This window comes from Haliotis rufescens, unplaced genomic scaffold, assembly GCF_023055435.1.
Source record: "Haliotis rufescens isolate VD_foot unplaced genomic scaffold, xgHalRufe1.0.p SCAF_3, whole genome shotgun sequence".
Taxonomy (NCBI): Eukaryota; Metazoa; Mollusca; class Gastropoda; order Lepetellida; family Haliotidae; genus Haliotis; species Haliotis rufescens.
The window spans coordinates 53,549,471-53,569,265 of record NW_025964001.1 but is presented as its reverse complement, the minus strand read 5'-3'; the positions used below and the strand labels follow the sequence as shown (position 1 = coordinate 53,569,265).

The window sequence follows — 19,795 nt, the reverse complement described above, 5'->3', positions numbered from 1 at the left end:
CCATCCAACTTTCCATCGTCCATCCATCAAACCGATTACCAACTCCCTTGATCATCAATGATGTATCTGTCCATCCCTCACCCGTTCCAACATCCATCCATCCGTCCATCTACCCACCTACCCATCCATCTGTCCATCCATAACCCTTTCCAACATCCATCCATCCGTCCTTCTACCTACCTACCCATCCATCGGTCAATCCATCACCCGTTCCAACATCCATCCATCCGTTCATCTACCCACCTACCCATCCATCTGTCCATCCATCACCCATTCCCACATCCTTCAACTGATCGATCCATCCACCATCCTCCCATCCATCCATCATCAACTATTCCCAACCATTCATCCGTCCATCTACCCACACACTCATCTGTCCATCCTCCAATCCATGCATCATCATCATCATCATCATCATCATCATCATCATTCGGGGCGATCGGGAACCCTAGTGGTTAAAGCGTTCACTCGTCATGCCGAAGACCCGGGTTCAATTCCCGACATGAGTACAATGTGTGAAGCCCATTTCTGGTGTCCCCTGCCATGATATTGCTGGAATATTGCTAAAAGCGGTGTAAATCCATACTCACTCACTCACGCATCTTCATCATCCATCAGTCCGGCCACACCCTCCTTCGTCCACCTTATCATCTCCGCCATCTATAAATCCTTAAAATATTTCTCTGTCTAAAAGGAACCAAACACACAAAAATGAAGCCACAAATCAGTGTGACGTTAATGACAATAGCTTAACTATAATGACAAATACATGTAATGCATAAACTTCCACCTCTGAAATACTTTACTATCCCCACATCTCCATGGTCAGAAAAAGATCATATATATTATGTTATTCGTGATGAAATACTATATTTATCAGAAGATATGAAAACAATCTTGAAGGAGATTACAGTAAACTATAAATATGTGATAAAATCATTTATAAAGCATTTAAGACAAGTATCTGGAAGACACTAATTCGAAAGGCAATATTAGCGACAAAAAGTTTATTTAACTTCTTTAAATCTGCCTAAGTGGAATTGTGGTTTTAAGAATACGACCATGAAGATCAGAGGTAATAAATAAAACATGTGTCTTTTCATGTTGATACATAAGAATAATATTTGACAAGAAAAGTCAAATATTCTCTTTCATATGCATGATCCAACCATCTGACCCTTGTGTTTCAGCAGCTAAAGGTAGACATCTGGATTCAGTACACGTGGTCCTCAGAGTGATGGCGATGTTTCACGTTCTTGGAGACATCATTCATAAACTCAGTTCCACTACCTCTTGTCCTTTTAATTCATTTAAGTAACAATAATTAAATTTTCGTTGTGTTCATCGAAATTCCTGCATTCTGATTGGCGGAATTGGTCACGTGTTTTTGCATTCATTTAATGATTCATACAGTTTCCACATCGGTTTTTCGATTCATACCTAAAAAACCCGAACCAAATACACAGTCAGTCCTAAATACAACCCTGATGGATAAGATATAGCTCGTGACGGATGTTACCCGCCTTACTCGACCTCGTATTTCATCTGAAGGCCGCCGTGATATTGCTGGAATATTGCTAAAAGCTGCGTAAAACCCATCACTCACTCACTCATTTGAAGGATCGACCATTTAATTTTCATACGTTAGGGGTGGTGGGGAATTAAAGCCATTCGCACAATTAAAATTCATCACACACCAATCTAACTGCAGTTAAGAAGAGTTTATTAATTCCACACTAAGAATAATTCATTACCCGCAATACTGGCTTACATAATAATAACAAAGGGCATCCTAGCAATAATGTCGGCAAAACAATGGAATTATTAAAACACAAAGTCATAGTCACCAGGGGTATGATTCTTAAAAAAGAGCAGCAAGATACATATGGTTACTACCGGGGCCATACAACTATATATCCTTCATATAGCATTATGACCCCGGTAGTGACCACATACATGTATATCTTGCTGCCCATTATAAAGTTACAAGCCCATCTGGTTTAACCTGCATTATAACCCTACGACAGGTTTATTCTCTTGTTGGTTGTCTCTTCAAAACGTGTCAAACCCACTTTGTAGGTTTTCCCTCCTGAAGACCCTGGGACATGGGTTTGCCATTGATACTTTTGTGGTGTTTCTTCAGAATGTACCTCGTTGGAAATATACAATGTATTTAGGAGATAAATATTCGTTTTGTAAGATTTGCGTGATGTTATGCTGAATGGATGTACGGAAATTTCATTTGAACAAGACGCCGTAATGGATGTACGGAAATTTCATTTGAACACGACGCCGTAAGGTGGAATGTTCAAATGAAAAACTTCCGTACACCCATTCAGCATAACATCACGCAAATCTTACAAAACGAAATATTTATCGACATTATAACATGAACGTTAATTAAATCGATATTTAGGAGGAACTAATTTACTGAGCGCATGACACAACAAAACTGTCGTTAGCAATACGTCTCCTCGTGCTCACCTTCGAAAGGATGCATGATATGGGGTGCCGCGAAACCGATGAATGGTTTCGAGGTACTCCAATAATGATGGTTCATTTTACGAAAGGGGTGGCCACATGTTCAAGCCCATTTCTCAGAAAATAAACAAACAACAGGAAATATCACAAATTCAATTCTTTATCACAGTTCCTCATCTTACTTGTAATTTGTAGTTATGCGTATCTATAAAATACAAATAATCAAAATTAGAAAAGACGTTCATACTGTTTTGCCCCTATACAAGACAGTGTCAACTCGCTGAGGTAGTGACAAGAGAGGTCAAACATGTGCGAGATTTTAGATATGCAGCTTAGCTGGGATGGAAAAAGTTGTTTACTGTCACAGTGGAATTACATATGTGAAAGAGACCATGGGAATTAGCAGAAGAATTAACCTAGAAGTTATTCACGGGAGCAGTGGACAGTGGCAGGATATTTGTATCTTGGACAGGTACCAAATTACGGTTGTTAGTGAGCTGCTGCTGTCCCTGAAGAATGTTCAAATAATGTCGTTTTTGAGCCGAGCTCGAGTCAATGGAATACGACTTCAACGATTTATCGGTTTTGTGGCCGGTAATTTTGCAAATCTCGCGATTTTCAATGCCTGCGTTTGACAGCAAAGTAACAGCAGTTGCCCGAAGACAATGGTTTGTATGTGCACTTTGAGACCAGCGTTGGTAGAAATTTCTTTCATCATGTTGCCAATGACATTTACACCAACTGGCCTCGTGGTGTACCATTCGGTGTCGTCGACGTGGACTCGTCTCTTGGGAGCCTGGTAAAAAACACCATTGTTGGGATTGAGGAGAGACATGTATTTTTTGAATGAAAGTACGGGACAGAATTGGTCCGATGTTGCATAAATGCGTTTGTTGGGCCCATTTGAGTCGAGTGTAAGGTCGAACCACACTTTACGAAGCAAGCCGGAAGGAGTTTCCGTATCCAAACTTTCACGGATTTTTAAAAAGTCATTCTCGGGGATAGCAGCATGATGTGTTGTCTGGTCAAGGCCATCGCGCTTAAGTTTTTTTATCATGAACAGAAAAACATTGTTTGCAGTGTGAAATTCCCGGTCTTGGATAATGTTTATGCTGCCCTCAAATGGCGGTCCCCTGATGTGCCTGTGTATGGCAGCACGCAACCCAACAAAACTCGATTTTGAGTAAAGATCTCCCTCAGCATTTCTGACTTCGGCATAAAAGAACCTCAGTCTCTCATTCAGTTGAGAAGCAGGAAGCTCTTCGAACTTGGGTTCATGGCAATGGTGTAAGGGAGGTAACTCTCGTTGATCGAATCTGTGTAGGAATTTTAGGTATGTGTTTATGTATTCTTTAATGTTTCAATGGCTTACGTCGAAATATTTTAACTCCCCAGGAGGTATTACGCCAAGTAGATTTGGAGAGGTTCCCATCCACGATGTCCTGTACTGCATTTGCATCAAGGGACGCGAAGCGGTCACTGGACGCTTGAACTTTGGGCTCTAAGGAAACGCTGGCTGTATTTCCTAGTTCAGGGGCCATCTCAGAACGGTTTTCAGCTTCAACAGCTGTTGTGAGTAATAATAATAACAAAATTAGGTGGGTGTATGAAAGTCATAACTATTATAGAGTTGCAATTGATGGTTTTTACTCTGTTAAAAAATGATTTTCTTTTCTTTTCCCTTTGGCCAAGTCCAAGAAAATGACATCATTTATGATTATGATTGGGAAATTAATGAAAAAAGGTAAATTTCATTTACCTTCAAATTCTTGAATTATCTCAGAAAATGTCTCGTCGTCCCAATCACTCAATATTTCATCGAAATATCCGATGTGGAAGTCAGGGTAAATTTCCATCTGTTCCTCCATGTTGATGATTTCAAAAACAGTTCCATTAATTAATGTATACATACACGGTGATGAGACCCCAAAAATTCAGTGATGTTATGCTCATTCGACAACACTTTTTAACCAATCAGATCAGAGTACATACCTACTTTTATGTTACAATTTGCATTTGAACACAATCTACATAACACAAATTGCAGCGCTAACTTGAGGAAATGTGCGGAATGATTTTATTTCTATTTAAGTGGGATCTAACATGCAAACGTCGTACTTGTAGCCTATTGAGTGAACCATTAAGCTACAGAGACGCTGATAAACCGCAATTCTTTTAAAGAACCTCTTTTCCAGGTTCATGTACGCCAGCAAGGGATATTTTACGTCCGTTTCCTATAATGGTTCATATATAGTTCAAACATAAAATTGATGATAAGTGTTGTTCAGATTTTTCTTTCGGATCATAAGTCAGATAATACATCCCCCTCTGGCTTTGTTGAGAAAGTCATCATGGGAAAGAAAACACGAATGCCGAAAGTTTTATAGAGGTTATCACGCGAGTGTGTTTGGGGATGGTAAATATCCTGCATTAGGAATAAACATTGTATTTAGCGAGCCTTGGCAGGCTAAATACATAGTGTTTATTCCTAATACAGGATATTTACCATCCCCAAACACACAAGCGTGATAACCTCTTTATCACATAATGTCATTCTTTAATTCTGTGCTTGAAAATCGCTTTCCCTCTCTCACAAACATCACCGAAACATTGCGAGTTTTCCTGGAATGCGCGCATTAATATTTATTACGTCACAGGGTAAGTGATGTGTCAATCGGACAGTGACAGTAGCCAATATAGTTCCAACTGAAATCTCTTTCTTATACAGTGGCGAAGCAACATATACGCAAAACAACAATTGTTTTTAATTGCCTTTCGCGGCAATCCATCGGTCTGTCTGCTAGAGTAACTGCCCTTTGTCAAAGGGAAGCTACTCTAACCCTAGTCTATGAGACGTCACGGCCACGATCAGACGTTGTTGACAGTCGGTCTGTCCTGTCATAACGTTAAGAAGTCTAGTCAGATGTACACACAGTGACAAAACGAAACAGGGTAACAATTCAAACATATTTCGGCCAAATCCAAGTATTTTAATTTGTGGAGAAAGGTTCAAGCCGCAGAGGTCTACAAAGATATGGCTACTGATCCCGCTCGTGCCCTCGCAAAATTGTTTCGAAATTTATACCTCCAAAGTTGCCAAAACGTATAAAATGCCTTAGCTACGTCACAGTAAGACACTGATTTTCAGTACATAAGACTGTTCTTTTGATAATGAAAGCAGTTATCTCTGTAGTTTATCCAGATTCCCGATGGTTAAATCTGACTCGATCGCCGAATGACGAGGGCGACGCCATGTTTGTTTATAAACAGTGAAAGTAGTCCCTACTTGACCTTTGATATTTGCATCTCTATCCGCATATGACCCCAACGGAAATCGTTTTTATCCGTTGGCTTTATCCTGTCGAGAAACCTACCCATTATATGATAAAACACAATAACTGTTTGTTGGACATTCCTTCCGCATTAGGCTGGGATATAACGGGAATACTGTTCAAAACGGCGTTAAACCCAACTCACTCACTCACTTTCAGCATTTCAAAGGGATTTAGTGACAAAAAAGATGTCAAAAGACCCACGAGCATAATACAGAATAAATGGGTGGGGTAAGGTGAAATGGGATTTAATAATGCCTTCAGGAGTTTCACAATTACATAATGACGTGCATGCACACAAGGCAGGGTAACAACAAGTACCATTTTTGTGGTTTGACACAGTCGGGACCGATGCACCGACTTTCCGTTTTCTGCTAGACGATGGAGGAGGTCACAGTATTAATGGAAACCAGAGGCTGGATGTATGTTTATCATATGTTAATAATGGCTGATGATGTGAAATGACTTTGATGAATGTATTAGCCTTGTTTATACAGATACGGACGGTGGCGATCCCATGGTGTCGTATGCTGTGTCGTAAGCGGTGACTATGTGGATTGGGTGGTCACGATGCCCCTGTATCCTGGCGGCTTGGGACGTTGTTCATAATATTAATCATTGGTTTTGTCCATCCATCTTTGGAATCGAAACGTGATTTTCCGTGTGCCGAGAGAACGCTAATACTACTCTTAAAAAAACGTACACGGTGACCCAACGATGTGCGTCGGTGATACATTACAGTGCACATGTTATATAACATGAGGTCATAGCATAGTCCATCTGCTCAGGTGTCAACGACTGATACAATCAAGGATTATTCACTAATGTGAATCACACACCACACACAACATACCCTTTACACGAGCAAACTTAAAATATTTTTTTATCTTTTTCTTTAAATACCACAATCTGATCTGGTATGATAAGACGTCAGAGGGTCGCCAGGGACATGCCACGGTGACGTCAGCTGACATAGCGGAGTTTGATCTCAACAGTGAGTGAGTGAGTGAGTTGGGTTTAACGCTGCTTTTAACAGTATTCCAGTTATATCGCGGTGTGTCAGCTTAATGTCGGAGGAAAGCCCGAAGTGATATGCAGGTCTCAGACGTTTACCACTTCGGTTAAACCCACGAGCACGGGTATGGTGCTGACAAACCTAGACACATAATCGGGGCGAACCGGGATTCGAATCCAAAATTGGAATTTTTGGGTTGCCCCATATCTTTAACTATTTGGAATGTCATAATGATTAAGGAATTGTCCTCTGTCGCTTTTATTTACAATATTTTCGAAACGCCAGGGTTTATGAAACAATCTTTTGTATCCCAGCAATGTTGTCACTAAGGTTTACAGTCCCGTGAAGATTCCGGGGTCTTCAGCAAACCATGCTTGCCGTAAAAAGGTGACTATGCTTGTCGTAAAAGGCGACTACCGGGATCGGATGGTTAGGCTCGCTGACTTGATTCAGGTCATCGATCCCAAATGCGTGGATCGATGCTCATGATGTTAATCACTGGATTGTCTGGTCCAGACTCGATTATTTACAGACCGCCGTCATACAGCTGGAATAATGTTGAGTGTGGCGTTAAACAACAAACCAACCAACCAATCGAAGGTTTACTTACACCATTGGGGCATGTGTCGAGTATGAAGCAGACAGATCATCGGTTGATCAATCAACTAATCCACCGGGCCTGTCCACCCAATTCATGTAGTCCCTTTGAGGGTCGCGACTGTATGAAAAGCTACGTCACGTAAATCTAGCCAATCCAGATCCAAAAATTGTATCTTGATCTGACGAGGATAGGCTAGAAACACGGAATAACCACAGGGTGTTCTCCATAGGTATAAGCAGGTAACGCATCAATTCAATAAGAGTAAACATATTCAGCATCAAAACAAACCAGTAAATGGTAGTAGTAGGTTTATTTCACATGTGTACATGTATGTATCCAACAAGGTAGGAATTAATTTCCATGGGTATTCCTCCTTTCAGGATTTAATTACCTCTGAAATTAGAAATAAGAAATTGAATAGCTCAAGTTCAACCAAGTTCAATCTTATTATATGGATCAGAGGTCTGGAGTTTTGGAACCTATTACAATATTGAAAAGGTGCGCTTAACTGCATGGAAAATATTTCTAAATGTTTCTAAATCGGCTCCAAATCATATGGTCTATGGCGAATGTGGTAGATACCCGTTATATATTTGTTCATATTTACGTTTACTCAGATAATGGCTCAAAATAACAGAGATGTCGCGGGAACGAATCCCAAGAAAATGCTACGAAATGCTTGTCTATCGTGATAGTGTTGGTTACGTAACCTGGGCATCAAACATTAAGCATTTACTCTTCTCTCACGGATTTGGATATTTTTTTTTTAATCAAAGCGTTGGCGACAAAATGTATTTTCTTAGCTCTTTTAAGCAGGTAGCAATTGATATGGAGGTCGTCACTAGATAACAGTACACGCTACGACGTCTATAAAACCTTTAAATATTGTCTAACACCAGAGGTTTACCTACATACTATAACAGAGAGAAAAATTAGAGACGCATTTATTAAACTTAGGCTAGGGTTAAATGATTTGATGTGCAACAGGGGTCGCTTCTCCTCTATTCCTAAGGATATGCGTTTTTGTCCATTCTGCAAAAAACATATTGAAAACGAATTACACTTTTTGTTTATATGTCCAATTTACGACAACCTAAGATTGAAATATATGCCTGATATCACTAAGAACAACTATTCCATGAACAAAATAGTATCTTTTAATGGTATCCCTAGTCAAAAATTAACTAAGATATTACAATACATCTATCAAAGTCTACGAGTGCGTAGTAAATTACTTAGTAAATCCGATATGTCCAGAAATAATTAGTTGTTTTGAAACTTTCGCATCTAGATCAGGAGTATCTACATTTCATTTTTGTCTGTTTGTTTCTACTAGAAATGCATATACATTTAAATTGCTAAATTGTCCTGACATGCTGAGTATATTTCTGATAGATCCTTTTGTATTGAACGTCGTGCTATGACTGAAAGCCTTTGCGACGTAAAACTTAATATTTCCATTCCATTCCTTTTGTATTCCTTTTGTATTTAATACTACTACTGCTGCCACTGTGGTTATTACCACTGTTATTACAATACCTCTATTACATGTCAAGCATCATATTAGTTATCAAATAATTATATAATGCGCTGTACAGCTGTAAATAATATTGTTTATCTGTATGTGTATATGGGCCAATGACCTTTCATACAATAAAGATTGATTGATTGAATATAGAGTAAGAACTATAATATGGATGTGGATGGCGATTGCTTTGCGGAAGGAACCCCTAGTGTCATCACTGATTTTCAGTGATCCATTCATATAATTTTCATGGCAATTTTGCCTTTTACGCCCAATGAAATCTGTTTAGGTAGATGATCGACACTGATTGCTAAACGTCGACGTTTTACATTTACATTTATTTTCATATATCCAAACACATAGCATAGGACTGCTATAAACGGCCGTCGTATAGCTGGACTATTGCTGAGTGCGGCGTTAAACAACAAACAAACAAACAGGACTGATATAGTGTTTCTATATGTCGAATGATTTAAGTATTACCACTGAAATGAGATGAGACAAATATGCATGCCATACAAAGACGACTGTGTATGTTTTACAAACAAATGCACGACTAAAATCATATTCCTAATATTGTGTTTCACCAACATTCTGAACCAACTCCATCAAAGCGTTGACGTCCCAAATCACATTCAGGCTAAATTTAGACATTTGCCCCTGACATAAAACCAAACAAGCATAAAAAGCAAACAAATTCATCAACTTTCTTTCGACAGTAATTAAGTCAATGAAACGTAAAACTGATTCAAGTGTATCAACCAAAACTATGCCCGACAACCTCCGGCTGTAACTATGGTTACTTACACGCCAGGTCCACCAGGGCCGACCTGTGCACCACGTCCACATAGGCAGTGGCCGTCGAAGCAGTGGCGTTCGTCATGGGTGTCTCTACAGATGCAGCTGTCGCAGTCAGGACGGTCTCTGCAAGTTTCTGAAATATAAACCTCCTTCTTAACAACAAAGGACAAAACATTTGTCAGAGGTTTGAACTAGATTCCATCATTCATTTGATGCAGGCTTGTATTTAAAGGGCATGTCTTATTTGCAGTTTTTTGCCAGGGTTTTGCTGACGCTGTGTTAGTAGTGGGTTTTTATCACAGATTCGCCATAATTGGGTGTTTTGTATTGCCAATGGTTTCAACAAAATGGTAATCATCTTTGTTCTGTATCATATTTGTCGTTCCTTCTACATTTGTCTAAAACATTATATCAGCGGCGTGAAACCCAATTTGTTTATTGACTTATAGTCACCACCTTTTCTTGTAGGAGAACCTTTTCAGATGCTTAAGTAAAACGTTCACATGTGAAATTTGTTGCCTGCAGTTATTATGGTCACTATTTTGTAAACTGACTTACCTGTGACGCAGCTATTGGCCGCAACCAGACAGGTACATAAGTTATGAGAGCAGGCAAGCCTTCCGGTACTATCACATAACGTGTGAATACAGTCGTTGTCATCCCTGCAGGGCTCGCTGTCGATCACAGCTGAACGAAAGAAACAATATCTCATTAAAAGTTGGGGCACGTGATCCTGTTTGCAGGTCACAGGTCAAGGCTTTAAGCACAGTTTGTGGAAGAAAGCAATTGGATGGCTGAGCGTGTTTGGCAGCCTTGATTCCTAAGAGTTTCTTGGACCTGCCCAACACTGTAGCCCAAGTAGTACATGTGGTGTTTTCCAAAGGCAAGTGCCTTTGTTCGAAACATGCCTCTGTTCACTCAGCAGTGATTGGGTTCCCCTTTCGGTGAGGTGGTTATGAGACTATTAGTCTTCTAGTGCCTCATAGGCAGATCAGGTTATATATTCCCCAGGGAAATGAGTGCACACGGATTTATTTCCCGGAGACATAATAGAACGCATTGATATCCAGCATGGAAAAAGGCGCAATGCAAATTAATAATATTATCTATGAATAATATGAACTATTATCATTATAAAAATACATGTACATAACAAATCTCATCGGCTAACGTAGACACTAACTAAACTATAAAAGCCGTTAGTATCTTCAACTCACCAATAATGGTGCTGACAATGATGAGAACCAGTGTTACTTTCATGTCTGGAGTTAAGCGAAAAACTTTCAAAGTAAAGTCTTCATTTGGTTGATCCTCTTATATACTTTCTGTTTCAAATGATACCAACACCAACCCTGTCAGCCAGTCACGATGTTGTGATTCTGCGCACAGCAGGTGCACGCAGGGCGTATGTTCCCGTGCGCGGTTATGTCATGAAATGTAGAAAACAGGTTCATTTGTGGGAATCTGATGACCCACGATAGCTATGTAGTCATGTTCAAGATCCTACAAATATATAGACAACACGATTTTATATATAAGAAATATATATAAAAAGAAAGTCACGGAATAATAACACGAATTGTTCTACATGTTTCAATTGTATCTGACCACCTCCGTGGTCTATTGGTAGAGCGTCCGCCCGGAGAGCGGGAGGTCCGGGGTTCGATCCCCGGCCGCGTCATACCAAAAGACGTTTAAAGATGGTACGTTTTGTTACCCTGTCTGGCGCTCGGCATTAAGGGGCTAAAACAAGGACTGGTCGGCTCGGAGTCAGTATACTGTGTCTGAGTGGGGTATTCATGTTAAACTGCGGCATGGTATCTCAGTGAGCTAGCACTATAAATCGGCATCAGTCCGGACTAGTACAAGCAGCCACACAAACACACCCACGTACATGCACGTCGCTATATAAGTGCAATAATCTTGGACGCGACGTTAAACCCCATTTCACCTCACCTTCAATTGTATCTTCAGGGAGAAGTGATTACAGTTATAACACCGCGGCTTTACAATGACAGTGGTAACATTCACAATAAATACAAATATAGTTCATATACCATGCGCTACTTATTTAAAGATGGGCACAACCTTTTAATGAAAACAATTTTTTATCTTTACACTGCTGGGGGTCAGCAGTATTCATTTTACAGAAAGGGTATATCTTAAATTCTATTTCTTTTCCTGCTGCGCATTTGTCGAGCGCTTAAGGGATGAACCTTGCATGGGGTCCTTTATCTGTTTATGGACGCCCATTCTGTCTCTCAAGCACTCCGTTTGTCCAATATGTTGTACATGACATCCTTGGCGTACAATAACATAAATAATATATTACAGTCCATGTTAGAGCGTACATGAAATTGTTGCTTCCTGTTTTTGAATTTTATTCAAGAATTTTCAACAATATATTAACATATTTTTTTTAGTTTCAACAAAATCAGTAAATGCTTTATCGTGTTATTGGATTTCTGACCTTCACTTGACAGTCTGGTTTGTTTACATGACGCTTTGCATGACAGGGGAATTGCTGTGCAGTGTCAGGCAACAAATACATACTTTTTTTGCAAATTGTGGCGTATGCTACTGATAGGGCAGGACGTGCTTGTCCTTTTCGCGAACACCTGGTGTCATCCATGATTTCAATGATCCATTTTTATCAAAATATTCCACTAGTTTGCTTTTTACACCCAGTGGTATCTGTTTAGTGGGATAATCGAGAGTGATTATTCTCCTGCGTTGACGATTTTATTTCCTGGCTATTAATGCAGAAAATAATTCAAAATATTTGAATGTCGATGCTGACAGCAACTTGTTTTAAGTTTCTGTCTTTGCTGATAGTATAAAATTGTGAATATCTTTCCAGGTGAGCTCTTATTATCAAAACAAAAACCCATCTTAGTAGAAACAAAACTAAGAATTAAATTTGATCACCAAACAGTAGCTATCCCACTCGCATATATCATGATGCCATATTTGTCAGACATTTTCCACATTTAACCTACTCGAATCCTGTTATATTTCTTTAAAACCCGGTGGTTTCGGGAAACACAAATCAATCACAATGTATGGTTCTTCTTCATAGTTTACAAAAAGCGGTGGTAAGTATTAGATGAATGTTCTTTTCCTCCACTGAAATGTAAACAAATGTGTGATTAGAACACGGAAGACATAAAGACAAGATTGGCAAGATATAAATTATCAACAAATATTAGACTAAAGAAGTAGGATTGTACGATTCCGACTTTATCATGAGCATGTGTCTTTGAATCACCATAAAAAAGTGATGATATCCGCTGTTCGCGAAAAGTTGAGCGTATCCTTCACCACCGGTGGAACCCGTCACATATCCAACACAAAGGCAAGTCAATTGTTCATCTAAAAAAACCGGAAACATATGACACAAGCCCAAATATGGAATTGCCTTTTGCGTCACTATTTGTCACTGATGCATCAAGATTGGAAATGCACTCTACTATAACACCTTTTCAAAGCTTTGCTTAGGCCTTGAATGTTGTAACCACTATAAAATAACTTTCCAGCAAGTACGATATGGCGCTCTCTAAAAAGCGCGAAAAAAAGAACATGCTTGATCTCAGAATTTGTGAAATGTAGACATGGGCTTGAGTTGATGGAATGTTGCTCGACAGAAAGGGAAAGTTGACTATTGGATCCCTCTTGTCATACAGTCTTGCGGATAGTTTTGGGTCACTTTAAATCTACATATGAAACAGATGAGACTGTTTCACTGGTACTTTTTATTTATAGTATAGGTGGGAAAATCAGTGGAAGGGATGTGGCTCTTTGACCATTATTGAATTGTATCAGATCTTCGATATTCCTGAAGCATATGTTAATCTTCTTGGTTAAATTCCTCTGTTTTAATGTTGCTAAGCCATGCAGATTTTCTGCAAAAGCTCACAGAGAAACAAATCAGCAATGAGGGGAAGAGCACAATTGGTACATGTGGGGATGCCTACTTTATGCCCCAATATCTTATCCCCCCATTTCACAAAGATGTTATCTGTCATGAAATCCAGCATTCACATATTGTTGTTCCCAGTTAACTTCAGATGACATTTGTTTTCATTTTTGACAAAATGCCCTGAACTAAAACGTTTAGATGATCAAGAATGAAGTGTTTCATCAATAAAGTTCTCTATATCGTGTGTTCTCATTTGTCATCTAACTTTCAAAGTGGCTATAAATCATTTTCATATACGAAGGCTGGTCAAAAAGTTGTAAACCTGACAAAGTTTTAACTGTGGGCCAATAGAAAGTGAACTAGTCAATGTAGTACATTGTTTGAGTTGTTCATTGCAAGTGGATATGGTCTGTTGAAGCCATTTGTATAAAAGTGACAGCCAATTGAACGTGTTATAGGTCCAAATGGACACAGAAATGGAAAAGAACAAGCACGAGCAGTCATCAAGGTTTCGATTTAGATAAAAGTACTCTCCAAAATATTCATGACCACACATCACAAGCGTATTGGGATAAGTGCCCTCGTTATTACACTGTTAAACGTTGGGCAGCTATGTTTTAAGGCTGGGAGAAGAAGCCTTGATGATGACCCTAGATCTGGACGTCCCTCAATTTCCATCAATGATGATTCAATCAAGGAGATACACAAACTTATACTGTCAGATAGACGTATTACCTTTGCTGAACTTGAGGAAGACACAGGTCTAAGCCATGGATCCATTGGACCTTTTATTTATGAACATGTACAGATGAATAAGATATCTGCTCGTTGGGTGCCAAAGTTTATAAATTCTAAAGAAACTGACATTGCCAGAAAATATTTAGAGCTAATTGAAAAGGAATTCGTCAAATTCCAAAAGATATTAGTAACGGGTGATGAAACATGGGTCTGCCACTATGATCCCGAGTCAAAACGTCAATCCATGGAATGGCACTATTCCACTTGTCCGGCACCAAAGAAATTCAAGTCTTCAAGATCAGTTAAGAAAGTCATGGCCACTGTATTCTGCGATGGAAAGGATGTGATCCTTGTTTGATTACTTAGAAGGTCAAAAAAGATTACTGGTGTCCACTATGCTGATTTGCGCCATTACCTGAGACATTCTATCAAAGAAAAGCGGCGGGAATGCTGACTGCTGGAGTTCTACTACTTCATGAGAATGCCTCTTCTTACACCTCTCGACATTGAGACAATGCGGGTTCGAAGAGCTTCCTCACCCTCCATGCTCGCAAGACCTTTCACCAAGTGATTTCTACCTGTTTCCTAACTGAAACAACTTTTGTGTGGAAAGCGCTATGACGACAACGAAGACCTGCCGTGAATGTTTTTTTTAGGGTGGCTTCAGAAAACTTCCTCCTGACATATGAATTGCCCGATATGAAAAGTGTATGTTATAAAACAACTATTTCATAATTGTTGGTTTTGTTTTTCAGGTTTCACACTTTTTGACCAGCCACCCGTATATTAGAATCATGTTTAAAATATCTAATGAATTAATTATTTTATAATAATCTTTATAAGTGATCTTTTACAAGCAAAGTCGCCTTTTACGGCAAGCATGGGTTGCTGAAGATATATTCTACCCCTGATCTTCACGGGTCGAGTTGGCAGTGCACATGCTTTGCAAATCCTGCAATAGACGGAAATCTGCATGACAGTTCACAAACCGGATTTCGATTTCGTTGCGCGATTTTGATTGGACTATGCAGAGACTCGTTAGTCCAGCCAAACTGTAATACCATAATACCAGCCTAGTTCGGCAAGGGTGGAAACTGGACTTTTGTAGTCAGTTAACTCTCTTGCCTCGTGAAGATGGAGCCAACCAGACACCGTGGTGAATACCTATGACATGTGTCCTTGTGTGTTTTGCTCCATTATTAAGTTAACCCAATCTGTTTAATATTGAAGCAGCATTGATATTGGACCAAAATCACAAGGACACATGCTCGTGGGTTTCACCGAAGTGGTAAACGTCTGAGACCTGCATCACTTCTGTGTGACAAGAGGGATGACTTCAACTTTCCAACTGTCAACTTTCCCTTCATGTGGAACAATATTTCAGCAGCTCTATCCTTTACATGGTGTTTACATTTCTCACCTTTTGAGATACAATCGAGCATGATCTTTCAATCAAGATTTCAACGAGCGTCATACGACTCTTGCCATGAAGTTGTACGATCAAGGTTACAATATACAAGGCCTCAGTAAAAGCTTTCAAAAAGCTTTACGAGTGTTAGACATGAGAAATACATTTCCAAATTTGACGCATCAGCGACAAAGATGATGTCCGATGCAAATCCCCATTTTGACTTCTAACATATATATCAGGTGAACAACTGACTTCCCTTTGCATGTGTTTGTGAAGGGTGCCACCGGTGGGGCAGGATACACTCACCTTTTCGCGAACACCTGATAATGATTCATAAACACATGCTCATGATATAGTCGGAATCGTGCAATCGACTCTGTTTTATGCAGAGATTTCTATTGGATATGTAAAGGGTTCTATCGCTTTATTTATTGTTATTTGGTTCACTAAGGTAACACAAACTGTTAAAAGCAGCGCAGCCTTCGTGTGGATGGAATATTTCTGAGTTAAACAAGAAGCTAACAAATAAAAGCAGCGTTAAACACAACTCACTCACTTACCCTGAATACATGATGCATGCGTGTAGGTGCACGTGCACCCTTGGTTGATGCAGTGCAGAGTTGTGTAAGTGTCATGATTCGCTCCACACCAAGGCTTAAAGTAAAATAAAAACATTCAATTAATTGTTGATATCGATAATGCAAGTTATTTAGCCTATCATATTATATGGCCGCTTCAAGTGGTAACTGATTTCCAACTGAGACATAATAGCAGATAAGAGTCGAGACGATAACAGATATAAAGTTGACTTTAAAAACTTTATATAAAGGTCTCGACTGGATGTGTCCTCTGACTCGCCAATGGGGATTATAGATTCAAATTGCCCTCCAGCAAACTACGCCTGTCTAAATGGGGGACTCATGGATCGAGGAATCAGGTTCAGTGTTTGGGTTGATTTCTTGTCATCATTACCCGGTGTGGGCAGGGCGCAACTAATCGATAATATTATTTTCATGTGTTTTCCATGTTTATTCGTAGCTATGTGATTTTATTTTTTTATGTTTCAACGCGAGCCGTCACAAACTAAGTACAGTAAACTACGATTATAACGAACTCAACAGGACCACTAATTTTAGTTCGTTATAACCGTAAGTCGTTATAAGCATATATATATACAGCATAACTACAACAAATAGTCGGGACAAAAAAGTAAGTTCGTTATATCCGTCAGTTCGTTATAAGCGTGTTCGTTATAAACGTAGTTTACTGTATATTTTGTGAAACACTTACTTTCAAGGACTCTCTGCTCGCCTGAGGGAAATACAAGCAAGTATAGTTAGGTGAAATTTTCATATAACTATACTTACTAGTATTTCTTCATATTATTTCCTAAAGGTTTCGTTACTTCATTACTGATACCTCAATGCAAGATTCCGATTTTCAAGTTAGACAATAAATATCATGTTCGACTATGTAGAGTTTGAATTAAAAATTTACTGCATAGATGGTAAATCGAGGTTTACTTATCTTTGATAAAATGTGATTTTTAGGTGTACTCAACCGCTTTTCTGCTACTATGGTAGTTTCGCCAAGGGTGGGACATTGCTCAAAACATGACAAGCTTCTCTACAGGCCGCCGTCATAAACATTGAAGATGGAATATTGCTGAGGTCGTGAAACAACAAAATACTGTTCCCTGACGGCGTTGCTGATGCAGATGACTGTCATACTCACCGACAGCAACTGCTGATACAGCGAGGAATAATATGTACTTCATGTTCAACGGAAACGATTTAATCTGAACATTGTGACCAGGGACACGCCTTTTATACTGCACAATGCCTGCACCCATAAATTATCTTAAGCGCGTTGTCTAAAACAGATGACACTTTCCGAATTCCACAAAGTATTTATTTTTACACTTTCCCCTAATGTAGGCCGAGAGTGTTTCTATGTTGCCAACCTCATCTTAACACTTACGACTGTATATGGATTTATTCATTTTGGGATGCATGACTGGTAGTATCGTAATCTTTCTCAAGATCAAAGAAAATTGATACTTCGCGTTGTTTATTTACTATATCATTTTAATTAAGGATTATAATAATTAAAAAAATTATCAATATTAAACTGCAAACACGAAAAGGTCGTTTTTTCCGTATATGGTCATTGGACGGGAAAACTACTAAAAATTCATTAAAATTGATTATTTGGCGAGCGTCTAGAAAGTGTCCGGAAAAGGGTCGAGTTTTTCAAGCGTCAAATGGACGTAAAAACGATGCTTTTTGCCCCGCCTTGTACAACTGTTAACGGCCAATGAGATGGCGCTGGTCCCCTTCCTTTCGGAAGCATTAGGTTTCGTATTTCTGGCATGCCTTGCTCTAGTATCTGTGGCGCGTAGTGCAGGGAGATTTGCTGATAAGCCAGTTTTAGGATATGTAACATGTTAAAGGAATTCAGACACGCGCCAAGAGGTCAAACCAAAACATGTTACCAAAGTTTATTGTGATAACATATCCCTCCGCTATGCACAGATACCTCTATCGGATAATGTGTTGTGTTTCATTTGGTTATAACAGTAACTATTTTTTTATGTGAAGTTTACAGGATATACGGCTTTTCCATTGGACGAGAGGTCGGTCACATGACGTTTTTCACGTGACTGTATTCTTGAAATGACATAAACACTGACCACTTCCACATTCCTGGGGAAAACCCTGGGAATTCCCTGGTACATGTACGAATTCATACAGAAGCGTTGTTTCTCGTCATTTAGACCCTTTAATTTTGAACTTAGCGTCTTAGCTTACTCTGGGATAAGTCAGAGAGTTTGGTTGCATAGCCCGTTTAAGGATACCCTCGCTACAACCCATCCTAGAAAAATAAAAACGAAAAAACCCAAAACATCCAAACTATCGTAGTAACAATCTACAGCAATCTATGAGTTTACCTTAGTATCTATTTGACACATCTTTACAATCACCTTTCAATGATCGGCCAATTGATCACTGATGACAAAGGCTTGAAATAACCACAGGTTCATTAACAACTTCGGAAATATCTCCCGTTACGTTTATCGTGTCGGCAATTTTGACGTATTGTACTTGATGTAAATGTATTACGACGCTCTGTCATTGTGATTGACTTACTGAGGCAATTCTTTAACAGATCTCCTCATCTACTGAGGATATTGTTTGGAATACATTTCTTATAAACAGACTAAAAGGGATGTTCCTCGCCTTTGGGGGAACTATTTTTTTCCGGGATGGCCTATTAAAGCTAGTAGTAAGTGGAGGCACCATGCGTGTATATGATCTGTTATTATATGTGTTTAAATTACGGTTTTGGGCGTTAATAAAATACACTGACGCAAGTATATTCTAATCAAATCAATTGGATAATTGAAGCAGCCTGGTTCCTCGGGTATGCTGCGCTGGCGCTACACTGACCCAGGCAATGACTGCACAATGGCCGCCTCCACTAGACGAACAAACATGGCGGACAAGCCGTGTATTTACTATAGGAAAACGCTAGAACGGGTGGTTAAATATTTGTCTTAGCATTTTCATGAATGCTCTTGCAATGTATATGTCACGAGAATAACGTCCGATGTTACTTTTAGTGAAGGAAAACATTATTCAAGCTGTTTCGAGACTCGAAAGTGTTCGTCACATCGGTGAAATGTAAACAATGACACAAACCACATTTTCGACAGTGATATGTGCGTTAATATTTCGTGTCAGCTCACTGTTATCACGAAATCGTATACATGATACGATCTTCATTTTGCAAATTTGATGAAATAAATATCGCCGATTATGCCCCGTATTTTCCCATTGTGAAATGGTGGTTTAGCGGAATTATTGAACGCCCAGTATCTCTAACAATCATGTTTAATGATAGGGTCTGTCATTGGTTCCGATATTTGCCCTCTGGATTTTATTCACATGAAAATCCATTTATTTGACATTT

General features: G+C 39.2%; 2 protein-coding genes and 1 long non-coding RNA gene across 7 annotated transcripts in view; 1 reads left to right on the top strand and 2 right to left on the bottom strand.

Annotated features, from left to right (window-relative positions):
- Nucleotides 1-6,920, top strand: part of LOC124141930 (serine protease inhibitor Cvsi-2-like) — a 46,350-nt gene extending 39,430 nt beyond the window's left edge. Inside the window, exons 2-3 of one of the 3 annotated variants that reach the window (XR_007223165.1) lie at nucleotides 1,191-4,053; nucleotides 6,311-6,920. Coding sequence is in view for 2 of the 3 variants with exons in the window: in XM_048403080.1 (XP_048259037.1) it covers nucleotides 3,877-3,986 (110 nt within the window). In the remaining variant the exon portion in view is untranslated. Of the gene's footprint in view, nucleotides 1-1,190; nucleotides 4,056-6,310 lie in introns of those variants that run through there. The other 2 variants (XM_048403080.1, XM_048403079.1) reach the window with 2 other exon arrangements.
- An 800-nt stretch (nucleotides 6,921-7,720) lies between these two features.
- LOC124141941 (serine protease inhibitor Cvsi-2-like) overlaps nucleotides 7,721-19,795 on the bottom strand; it is a 140,617-nt gene continuing 128,542 nt past the window's right edge. Inside the window, exons 1-4 of one of the 3 annotated variants that reach the window (XM_048403065.1) lie at nucleotides 10,973-11,430; nucleotides 10,314-10,442; nucleotides 9,762-9,888; nucleotides 8,208-8,461 (exon numbers count right to left, since the gene is read on the bottom strand). In XM_048403065.1, coding sequence (XP_048259022.1) covers nucleotides 8,437-8,461; nucleotides 9,762-9,888; nucleotides 10,314-10,442; nucleotides 10,973-11,015 — 324 coding nt within the window. In that variant the 5' untranslated portion in view covers nucleotides 11,016-11,430 and the 3' untranslated portion in view covers nucleotides 8,208-8,436. Of the gene's footprint in view, nucleotides 7,823-8,207; nucleotides 8,462-9,761; nucleotides 9,889-10,313; nucleotides 10,443-10,972; nucleotides 11,431-19,795 lie in introns of those variants that run through there. The other 2 variants (XM_048403067.1, XM_048403064.1) reach the window with 2 other exon arrangements.
- On the bottom strand, nucleotides 12,413-17,653 carry LOC125384286. The gene is made up of 3 exons (XR_007223167.1): nucleotides 17,558-17,653; nucleotides 16,384-16,477; nucleotides 12,413-12,881 (listed from the first exon to the last, which is right to left on the bottom strand). It is a non-coding gene; the product is annotated as an uncharacterized LOC125384286 (long non-coding RNA).